Raw genomic sequence first — 12,326 nt, 5'->3', positions numbered from 1 at the left:
ATTCACATGTCACACATTAACCTAAAACAGTCCTCTTTTCCACTCAAAAAAAAAAAGACATATGTTTATATATATATACATATATATATGTATAACCCACATCCACAGACACACTTCAGTTCTTAAGATTTAAACTGGAACAGAATTAAATGAGAAACTGGAAAACAATGAGCCTGACATAAAAATTTTAAATTGTCTGACATTCAAAAGAAAGCATTATAAACGAAAAAGTGGGAAGTCCTTCTTTATTCCTCATTTTCTACCTCCAGGAATGCCAAGTCATATCTCTATAGATCATCTGACAATCCCTCCATAATTAAGTTCCAAAGTTAGATGCCATTGCCCCCTGATTCCAGACTTAAGGTGCACAAAGACCACTCTTCAAGCTTTTTTTCTGCCATGACATGGATTAGAAATTGACCTTTTTTTTTTTTTTTTTTTTTAAACACAGCCACAAATAAGAATATAGAAGTGTTCCTGCCTACAGCAGTCAGACCAAAATTATTAACATCTCCTGATACACCTCTCTTTCCCATCTCCTCCTTCCAGGATTCACGTGTCCTTGGTTTTGTTTTTAACTGAGATCATTGCAAGCGATGGCTGTTTGAGGGAGCTGATGTAGTTGTCCGCGTAATGGAGGCAGGGGCAACCTCCACCACCAGGGGATGCAGGAGAAGCAGCTGGGCACAGCCCTAGGGGAGTTGGTGAGCTGAGCCAGCTTGTCCTCCAGTGGAAACACTGAGATAAGCAGAAGTGTGACTTCAAGACAAATAGCACAGTATTTACAGCACATATTCAGTCTACTCCAACTTAATGTCTGTGAGTTCCTAACTTTATAATAAAGAAGTGTTTTTGTTGTTGTTTGTTTTTTAAAGGGCAGAGAGAATCTATAGCCCATTTCAAATCCCGCAGACACATACAGTATGTTCCTCCAGCATGGATTTACAGAGCAATGCCATAAAATAGAAGAAGTTACGTGCACCTGCCAGCCTGTGCAACCAGTTCTAAAATACACACATGGAAGAACATATGGAGAGCATACCTGAGAACATACTGTATCTACTCTTCGGTAACAGGGTGCCATCAGATATAAGATTACAAAAGCAAATGCAGTGACATTAAAAAAGAAAAAGTATAGTGCACATTTTTAGGTTATACTTTTTAAAACTACATGATTTTTGGATATCAAATAGCACCACTTTTTTGTTAATGCTTACCTTTCAAAATACTTTTACTTTAGCATGCATTCACAACTTGAGAATGCCATTATAGCAGCTAGTTCCAAGAAACTTGATGCTGCAAGGTTTGTTACCTGAGAGCACGTACATGAGTGTATGCACATCTACACGTCTGTAAGTACAGAAGGCACTGTCTAATACATGCATGCACACATACATATACATGCACACAGACCCCTTCTGTCAGCTTTGCAGGCAATTAATCTTGTTTTAAAGAACTGCCATTATTGCATGGTTTTGGAATGTGTTTTGTGAAAGGTCACATCCCCTGCACCATATACATCCCTGCCCTCAGCACGCAAACATGCTCAGTGCAACAACAGATGTAGGCTACTCCAGGCTGGTTTAATCTACAAAAGCCATCCTTGCATCCAAACCATACATTATGTGTGACACTTTTTGTCCTCCAGAACCACGCTAACATCTTGTACTAAAAATTAAATATCATCTTCTAAGGCCACAAGTCACTTCTTTTTTCTCCAGAAATTTTGTACTGTGAATGCTACATGCTAGTCCTGACATGGCATTTCAATCTCACTGCTAACAATGTACTGAAGCATCAGTGAGGGTTCTGAAAATCCTGTGCTTTATGCAGGACTCATAAAACGAAAAGACCAATGCTTCCCTCATGCTTTACCCATCTTCATGTTACTATTTTGGGGCACTTTACATATGTAGCATTCTTCAGTTTTTTAGTTTTCTTAAAATCAGTAGAAAGTATCCAACTAACCAGTAAATACACAAACGCAGCTTAACAAAATAAAATCTGATATTGTCTTTCTGCAGGCTCAGGATGAAGTTATTGGAGTACTTAAGGCTGAAAAAATTGACTTGGCTTTACTTGAAGCTCAATACGGCTTTGTTACTCCCAAGAAGGTATTAGAGGCCCTCCAGCGAGATGCTATTCAAACAAAGGCTGCGCAATGGCAAGAAGATATCTATGAAAAGCCTATGGGAGAGGTATGAATTGTACTATTGACATTTAACCATAATTAAATTCATAGAATAATAGAATAATTTAGGTTGGAAAAGACCTCTGAGATCATCAAGTCCAACCATTATCCTAACACTGCCAAGTCTACCCCTAAATCATGTCCCTAAGCACCACATCTACTGTTGGTCTTTTGAATACCTCCAGGGATGGTGACTCAACCACTCCCCTGGGGAGCCTGTTCCAATGCCTCACAACCAATTTGAACAAATTCAACAGAAAAGATCTCACTGACTTTAGGGGAAGAAAGGTCTACGCCTAAAGTCTATCATGAGTGTAAATGGGTCCACTAATAAAAACAGGTAGCTAATGATGCTCACTTATATCGCACCCTAGGGGCTACAAACACAGACATGTTTATGTCTACCTCAAACTCTGCTAATCAGCCTTCTGTTTCTGATACTCTCCCCACACACGCACCCCTTTATCCAAATCCAGTACTCCTACAGACAGGTAGCTCTCTCTCCATTAGCCTCACAGAGGCCATGCCACCAGCGGCTGGTAAGGACATGTGCGGCAGTAATGTCACACCGTCTACCTCTACACATCCCAACTCCCACTAACTCTACAGGAATCGCAGGTATGCATGATTGGGCTGAGTAATTAATTGTCATTAGAAATTTCACCCAAGCAGAAATCTAATATGCTCACGTTATACCTAGGTAGTACTTGAATTTCTTTGTAACGGAAGCCGTACTTTCTGGACGTTACATCGATTTCATTTCTGTCCCGCAATGCAAGTCACTGGATAATATAGGCCCTACATATCAGTACTGTTTTAGTCCCCAAATAAGAATTCCCAGTGTCTCCAGTTGAATTCAGGCTAACATTTTTTAATATGCTGCTCACTACAGATAATCATCCTAAAAAAAAGTAGAAATTCTGAATAAAATTCTTCTACCAAGTGTTTTCCAAGGTTCCTGAAGAGAATCATACCTAAGGATACAGGGTTCACTTTAGAGAAAATTGTCAGGCAAAGGTCAGCACTCATTTCAGAGGCTCAGAGGTTAAACTCTCTGGCTATAATCTGAAACAGATAAAGTTCAACTGTGGAGGTTAATTTATTTTAGAACGTTGTGGCATTATGTCACAGAAATTTTGAGCACAAATGGAAATGATTTGAAGAGAAGTCCAAAAGAGTTTGAAAACATAAGTTCAGTCTGTTACTTTACATAAGTTTCTACACGCTTTTTCCCCTCTTACACTTAATGGCAGAGAAAGGATTTCTAACACCACTGGATTTGGCAATTCCAAAAGGCAAAGGTAAACATCCTATGAGCAACTGAAAGTGTAGAAAGACCACTAGCACATACAAAATCTTGGTAAACCAAAGGATGCCATAATTGGCAGGTATTTCACATTTTCAGTTTTAAACCCCCCTAAATTAAGTCCAAGACACATTCTATTTTTGCTTGTTTTTTTTCAGATGTTTATAAAAAACAAGGGAGGAGTAGAAGCAGTCACAAAGTATGGGAAAGGACCATTTCATCTCCTCCATGCCTCCATGACGATGTACCTTTGTCTTTGCCCCCAAATTGCTATTGATTCAGTGCCTCTACAGCATGTTTCCCGTTCTCTTAGCAGTTTAGTGTTGTAGCCTGGAACACAAAGGATCTTCCCAAAACTCAACTGAAGACACAGTGAATTTCAGAATGCGTCTAAGATTACTGGCCTTTTAGCATCCTGTCACAACCCACTCGTCTGTCCTAAACTTTAGGAAGTTTCTTGCCAAATTTGTTAAAGACTAAATAGTGGTAAAATTTGGTGAATAGACAGCTTTACTCAATAGCAACAGGATTCACAGGTGAAGTCTAACAAAATAGGAAACTGCAAAATTCCTTTGAAAAATTTATGAGGATTGTGATAGTTCAAAACCATGTCTTCCCCATCTATGAGAAAGTTTTTTGTTTGTTTTTTGGGTTTTTTTGGAAGCAGAGGGTTTCTCAGGCAAATATGCTCTACAGCGATTTCTTTCTACAACCTAACAAATGCCAGATAAGCTTACGTATTCCACACAGTTCAGGATACAATAAATTGCTTATTGTTTAAAGGGGCATAAGAGAAAGGCAAATAGACTTTCTTTGTTTTTGCTTCTGTCTGACATATAAAGGCCTGAAAAGGTTTTCCATCTTTGCGTGGTTTATAAATTTAGATGATTGAGTCAGTTATTCATGAAAAACTCTGGCTTCAGATCAACTGCCACTTCTCTGGAATAGAAAGCGAATGGTATTCAACATTCTAGTAAATCCTGCAAAAGAACCATTTTCCCAGATTCAAGCAACAGCAAGAAACAAACAAAAATGTCACAAAACAACACCTCAGAGAATGGGGATGTAGGAAGAGAAGGAGAAGGCAAAGAGAATTTTATTATAAAGAGATTATTATAATAAAAAGAGATTTTATTATAAAGAGAATTTATTGCAGAATTAACGGTGTCTTCTCTCAAGTTTCAAACCTTCATGGAATTAGAAAGACAATTCTGGTTTATGACTGTCCCCAGTCTGCAATTAGTCAAAGATAAAAACTGTGGGATCTTACTGCTTGAAATTAGGTGAACAAGATCTCCTACCACTTTGAGAACTTCTCTAAAAGCAGCAAAATTAGAGGAAAGCCTATATTCTGCATCAGTCAAGGAAAATTCAAAAGTGAATCCATTTTTAACACCCCAGCACCAATCAACTTGAGGAACGAAGTGTTCTCATCATCCTTTTAACAAAGGATATCTGACTGCATCCTCACAATGTCTTACAAGTGTTGGTCACAACTTTCAAGCGAAGACAGTTATAGGTCACCAGTAGGGTACAGTCATAGGAAGAGATGCTGACAACACGGCATTCAGGAAAAGGAGACCAATACATCTGCATGGAAATTTGGCTCACTTAGGGCTGAAAAAGACAAGGGAAGAACTGCTCCCATAATAACCCACAATCATAAACCCAGGATTATACATTTATACACACACAAAGACCATGAGGATGTTATTAACAGGAGTAATATTTCACTAAACTTTGGATAAAGAAATGTAACTAGCTTGGATTTTATTCTGGCCAAGCGCCAAACTCAAAACAGTCCAAAGAGAAAGACAAAAAGTTCAGTTCCAATGTAATGAATACGAGACGCACCATCTTATTTTGACTTCAGACACAAGTCAGTGGCAAAATGTTTTTAAACTATTAAATTCCTGTGAATTTTTAGCATGCTGAACTATTCACAGTTACGTAAGACCATGCCTCCAATTTTCCATTGCATTGTACAGTATGTTCAAGTATTAATTCTAGCAAAAAGCCCATATGGTTAGCAAGAACAAAACAACAAATCACTTAATTAAGATTTTATCACTTCAGTTTTCCACAGAAGACATTCATACTGCTGCTTATTAGTCCTCTTGGTGTTTTTAGCCAAGAACTGTATATGCTGAGTAAACGTGTGTGCATATGTATAAATGGACATTTTAGCATGTGCACATTTAGCATTTGGACAGAGTAATTTGAGGAACAAGTGGCTGCTGGAGAATGCTCCCGTGAGAGGATCTCGTGCTAGCAGGGGTTCACACGACTTCTCCCTCGTCTCTGCTGGAAATGTGGGAGTCAGCCACAAGATCTCCTGGGGGAAATGCCAGAGTCAAACTTGCTCCCCAAGGACATGCCCTTATCGGACAATGACACACCACAGAGCTTCCCAGCACATCACGCAGAAGCACAGCAACTCAGCACCAGACCTTTCCTCATTGATCCCGCAGAGAGGGAGAGGCACACTGCACAACATGGCACACAAAGATCACACGGACAAATGCCCATACCCATTATGTGGCTTACAGCCAGTTCTCAAGGGTCTGCATTAATCACAGTGAGCTGTCTCTCCAACTCTCTTTTCTGATATCGGCCTCTACTAGGAGACAGACCCATCGTCTCTCCCTTTCTCTCCGGACTGTAATCCCAAACTCTCATCTTCACTTTGTCCCCAGCCACAACACTTCCCCACCAACTGTGACTGTACACAGCAGAACCAATTTGACAGGGTTCTTTAAAAAAATCCAAAATGCATTTTCTAATCTGAGCAATAGAAGCAAAGTGCCACATGAAAGGTGGTTTTGATGCAGCAGCTTAGTTACTTGCCTTTCTCATCCTTTCACGTACACAACTCTGCTCAGGACTCCGATGTTCTTTTACCCACTTCCAAACTCATTTCACTACCCTGCCTTGAACACACACCTCGCCCATCCCAACCACCAGTTTGTAACCCAAACTGCTAATCTCATCACTGCCAAAAGCACAACTGCAAAGTGAAAGGCACTGGCAGTGCTCATTGAGAGCTGCAAAACAAAAATCTGGAGTTACTACCTTTCTTCTTGAAATTAGTTAATACTGCTTGAAGTAAGCTCTTGCAGCCATTCAACAAATACTCTAGAGCAAATGAAATATCCTGAACCCATAAAAAAACACTGGCAGGTCCCATATCCTTCACAACCAACTGTGCAGAAGCAGAAATATTTTCTATTTGGTTAATGTTGTTTGCATTGATTAGTTTGACTATTCCTCATCTCCATCAAGCATTTATATGATGGGAAACTGGAGTCATTTGATTTATGACCAGCTTTCAGCCAGAAATTTCACTTTATTTTCTTGTGATAGCAATTTACGTATCCCCTCAGATTCTCACGTGTGCTTTTGAAGCACTGGTCCTATCTACAAAAATGCTCGTCTTCATTTTCTTAGCCCCATCCATGCAGGCTGCCCACCTAAACAAATTAGAACTTCACACCTTTGCCTTCTTCCCTCACCTGACCTCACATTGAGGGCTGAGACCAGCAAATGTCGTCATGCAAGGCTGATGCCCAGTTCGTATCAATTTAAGCAATACAGGGCCACAGCTGCAAACAGCACCAACACAGAACTTTCTCAAAAAGCAGATGGCAGGTTGCTTTCAGAGGACAGCATACATTCACCTGAAAGCGTGGCCACTAAAACCACAAGGAGCAGAAACTCAGGCGATGGTGCTTCATGCATCTGTGCAACAGCTGATCCAAAACCTCCCTCTGAAATCTTGGTGGGGGAGGAAGGTCGATAAAACACAGTGAATATTTTCTCTCTCTTTCTGTTAAACTAGTAGCTGAATAAAAGATTTCAAAATTTGAAATTCTCCCTTCTGGTGGAAGAAGAATGTTCTGAAGTCAAAAACAGCCAGTTTTCTTCAACTTGACCTTTTAAGGCAATTCAGTTTTCAACCCCTCTCGAGACACAGAAACACATGTGACATGGAAAACACAGCCAAGATACTAGAAGAGGTGGCACTTCTTTGCTGAGAAAGCTTGCATATTCAAGGGTTTTGATAAGAAACGTTTTTCCCAAGAGATGTCCTACTTTGGATTCATGATTCTGGAAAGCATTGACCTTGCAAGAGTAAAAGTGCCTTAACTATGATTCTATGAACTCCAGTGAACAGGATAGGGGCATGGGAAGTCTTAACAACCTGCTGTAATACCACCAGAAAGCAGCTGAAAAGGACAGTCACAGCTTTCTTTATATATTTAAGGTCATGCATGAAATCAGCTCAGGTGTGTTGCAACAGAAAAGACTCTGATGTCATATGCAGAAAGAACAGGCCATTTTCAAAATGAGTGGTCATTTCTGATGGAATATTCTGGACTCAAACCATCTTCAAAGTCTTGTCAACAGTTCTTATTTCCTTATTCATGTCAGCATCACCATAAAAAAAAAAAAAGAAGGAAAAACAAGAGAATATGTAACACCTAAAAAGAAGCTGAGGTAAGCAGGGGGAGACTCAGAAGCCCCTGTAGAAGTTGAGGATATTCTCAGTCATTCCAGAAACTCAAGTTGAGGTATTCTGGCCCTCCCTGTCATTGCTTCTATCAGCCAAACTGTGAATAACCATGAAGAGAAGACAATTAATCATATTCTTTGGAATTATATTGCCTAAAAAAAGCAGTGGCCCTAAGAATCTAAAGCCCCAGCGCGTCTTGTGGCACTTGAAATTCCTTCTGGGGGAAATGTCGGAGAACCAGAACCAGTTTTGCTTCCCACACTGCCCATTTGTGAATTCTTTCCTATTAATAGAGTGAAATACTGCAAAGCAGCTTAACCTACTAGAACAGACTGTGGTTAAAAGAAGCCGGTGCTGGGCTTTAAACTGAAAATTTCTCTTTTCCAAAAAGGCTACAAGGATTCCCTTGTTGACCTAATTTCGGAAGGCAGTCTCCTCAGAGAAAGAGGAATGAGCAGTGAACAAAAATTTTCATGAATACATATTCTTCCCAGGTTTTTACATGGCTTCCAGTGATCCCTCCTCAAGGTTCAGCTAGATCAGTAATGCCTAAGGAGGAAAATCCCTTCTGGTTCCATACACGAATGCTTGCATAACTTTGTCACATCCTGAATTCAAAATTATGACAGAATCCTCAAAATGATAATTTTCTTTCACTCTGTGTAAATCATTTTGTTCAATAGCATAACGGTTATGCCAATACCTCTGTGGTTTAGAAAAACTAAAAATGATTACCAAAACCTAAAAGAGGATATTTAAAATTAAAATGCCACTTCATAATAATATTTAGAAGCTCAGCAGAAATCTTTGGGGAAGAGGAAGGAATCTGATGTTCAAAGCATGCTATAAAGGTCCCATCTGCAAGGCAAACCCATTCACAGCATGAAATTTGAGGAACAAAATAGGAAATGCCCCCTATTTACTTACTTACTCCCTTCTTTCAGCTATTATTTCTAAGAAGTATATGCATTTCTTTGAAACAATCCCACTGTTAAATTCATGAACACAGTAGGCATAGGAGACATGATTGTTTTCCACTCTTGGTTCTATCACACATTTGCTGTGAAACCAGAGGAAAACCGCTTTCCGATCTACCTCCCTACCCTACAAAGACCACTCGATACTCTCATTTCCTACAGAGCTACAGATAAGATTGATCCTTCTATTCAACCAAAAGTAAAGCTACTTCTGTGTGAAACAGAGGCTTCTGCTGAGGCATCTGTTTCTCTACCAGAATGATCAATGAGAAAAAGCATAGCTTGGGAACAGCAACTGCTAATTAGGAGTTGCTGAGGATCGCTCATGACGGGAGAAGGAACAGAAGGTGACTGAGGATCCTCAGAACAGTACCTTAACTAATTCCACTAATTTGTCAGAATTACATTGACAGAATTAAATCACCTTTTCCGAACAAATACCAAAGGACGCAATCATCAGGTTATTAAACACACTTTATATTATTAAGCCTCCCTTTATTTATTTATTTATTTATTTATTAAGCCAATAAAAAAATCTTTTATTGATGAGAGCCTGAGCGAGTAAGAGTTTCAAAAGACTTCAGGACATTTTGCTTTTTTTGTAGCTTGATAAAGTTGTAGAGAAACAGAAAGAAACTCACAGACGAATGCTGGAGCAACTTCTAATGGTAGAAAAATCACACAGACAGACTCTGTATGAACTAGAGGAAGAGAAGAGAAAGCACAGTGAATTCATGGAAAAAAGTGATGAGTTTACAAGTCTACTGGAACAAGAACGTGAAAGGTAAGGTTACCTCTTGCCATAATACTAAGAAATACCTACAATTTATCATAATGTCTATGGACCTGTCCACCTTCTGCATCCACTAAAAATCAGGAATATTTGCAGAGTCGTATTTTGAGAGTTCAGCTATAAAAACATGACCAATTACTCCTAGCAGTGGTGTAGGTCAGCAGGTTGGCAGATTCTTCAGCTCTGTTTGAGAGCAACAGGTATGTAACGCTACAGCACAGGGGGATACACAAATGTGTTAAAAATTACAACCACGTAAAGCTGGTGAGCCTTTCAGCATGTTTAAGATGTTCAGTGTACACTACAGTATGTAAGTAGCAGAATATGAAATCAGGTATGCAGCCTACAATGGCAGAAGAAAGGCACGAGGAAAAGTGTTTGGACAGATCACAGAAATACAGAGAGAAGATGCAAAGGCAGAGGGTATTTTCAAAGTTTTCCATAAATTAGGTTGCTGTATCAGGACTGGCATAAAAACCATAAATAGAACTTTTTAATGTATTTTCAAACAGCAATTCTCAGAAGGATTTTTAAAAACTGAATGTCACTTACTGTCTTTAAAATGTTGAACTGCGACTTCTTTGAATTTGCATTAAAACTAAGGGGGGTGGGAATCTAAGAATTTCCTATTCCCTGGCTAGCTCCTCCAGAAGATAGGAGAATATTGTTTCTGTTTCCTTTCGCTTAGGAACAGCTTCCAGATGGAAATGTTTGGGTGTGAGAACGTCAAGCCTATTCTAAACTCACATTATGCATAGATAATTCTTCCTCTGCTTCGCCTGCGTAACATCATGTTCCATGTATTTTGGCAGCATTCGCTACTTACACCCTTCCCACTACACCTCTCTCCTTCAGGTCTATCAAAGATAGCACATATGCTTCCCACCAAGTACACAGCCATATTTATGGATTGCAATCAAAGAGGCTGGGGGAAAAAATCCTTTGCTTCTCTGAAACATGTATACTGACGCAGGCAAGCACAAGCACACACAGAAAGGCACACGCAGCCCCTCCACAAAGTGCAAAAGCCACGTTTTTCTTTAAGAACTGTTTTTATGAGACATCATTATATCAGCAACCAAAGTCTGAGATGAACCGAGGTTTTCATCTATGTTGTCTTTTCCTCAAAAACTAGCAGACACCCATCTCTTAGAGACAGAGCTAAACAACCACGGTTGCTAAATGTAGCAAGATGTTACATCAGACACATGTGCTCACACAGCCTGAAAAGCTGCACAGAAGGAAAGGCTAAGTGTCATGATCTTTGTTGTTTTTTTTTCTTGTGAAAACAAGGTAGACATGGGACTAAAACTCTATCCCTGGCCCCTCCTCCATATTCCCCCCAAGAAGACCATAAAACATTTACCACTATTATCTGCAACATTTAGTCTATCAGCCTGGAAAAATGAAAACAAACAAAAAAAAATAATAATACTGAGGTGCCTAATGAGACCTTAGAGGATGTAATAATAGATTTCAGATTAAGTCTCAATTTTTGTATTTTCTTTGGAGGACTTATTTTATGTGGAAAACCTTAAGGGGGTGTGATGTCACATATTGAGCTCATTCCAAAACGTTTGCCAAGTAATGTCGCCATCAAGATCTCCACGCAATTGCCTGCCATAACATTAAAAAAAAAAAAAAAAGCTCAGCAAGTTAAGGCACAGCTCCTTCTCCATTAGCCTGTGTGACTTGACATTCAGAATATATACACCCATACAAAGCAAAGTGACCTCTTCTTCCCTTTCAAAAACCTTAGTTTAATTGTAAATCTTCGCAGGATGTAAATTTTTCTCTTGGCTTATGTGAGTAAATGAGAAGTATCATATATAAAGCAATGACAATGAAGTTTTGCTTCCTCTTGCATAAATTCCACTTAAAAGCAAATCGTACAGAAAAGCTGTAAGCATTTGTCAAAGAACTTTCTTCTTTTTTTCAACAAGAAACAGTATTCTCCTGTAAGTGTGGAAAGGTATATAACACTTCTAACAAAATTTCAGTTTCAATACAAAATCCCAACCTTCCACTTGATTAGTCAAAAAAGTGTTTTACTTTATGAAAGAGCAAGGCTACAGTATATGCTAAAGATAACTCTGAAGTGCACAGAATGCATGCAAGTCAAACAATGTACCTGAGTAACAAAGGATTACGTGATCAACATGGAAAACTTAGATGTTATGGGACAGTGATACTGAAGCACTGAAAACTACTGTTGATTGTAAGAATAAAGGAACTATGAGCCAGATCCACTCTTGCACACAATTGAATATATTTTCAAATAAGGAGGAGGGAAAGCATTTGTTCTTTCTTATGTATGCACTCAGGAATAATAAAACTGATGAATTCTTAAATGAAAACTTTAATGACAAACTGATTTACCAGATGATCACATTTTACAAAATCTAGACAAGCCTCCATCTCTAGTGTCTTTCTGCTGCATTACTCCCTCCATACATGGCATTTCTCATTAAAAAGTTAACTTTCAATTTTTAACTAAAGCATTTTAACTAAATTTTTAATTAAATTATGTTTTGATCATACAAAAT

General features: G+C 38.9%; 2 protein-coding genes across 3 annotated transcripts in view; one reads left to right on the top strand and one right to left on the bottom strand.

Annotated features, from left to right (window-relative positions):
- CMSS1 (cms1 ribosomal small subunit homolog) overlaps positions 1-12,326 on the bottom strand; it is a 239,681-nt gene that overhangs the window by 154,615 nt on the left and 72,740 nt on the right. The window lies entirely within an intron of this gene.
- The window catches only part of FILIP1L (filamin A interacting protein 1 like), a 205,231-nt gene that overhangs the window by 121,931 nt on the left and 70,974 nt on the right, over positions 1-12,326 (top strand). For both annotated transcript variants that reach the window (XM_080565437.1, XM_080565434.1), the window contains 2 exons: positions 2,025-2,198; positions 9,593-9,771. In XM_080565437.1, the coding sequence (XP_080421563.1) occupies positions 2,025-2,198; positions 9,593-9,771 (353 nt within the window). The remainder of the gene's footprint in view (positions 1-2,024; positions 2,199-9,592; positions 9,772-12,326) is intronic.

This window comes from Anser brachyrhynchus (assembly GCF_964034855.1).
Source record: "Anser brachyrhynchus genome assembly, chromosome: 1".
Taxonomy (NCBI): domain Eukaryota; kingdom Metazoa; phylum Chordata; class Aves; order Anseriformes; family Anatidae; genus Anser; species Anser brachyrhynchus.
The sequence above is the reverse complement of the archived record's forward strand: the minus strand, read 5'-3'. Positions and strand labels throughout refer to the sequence as shown.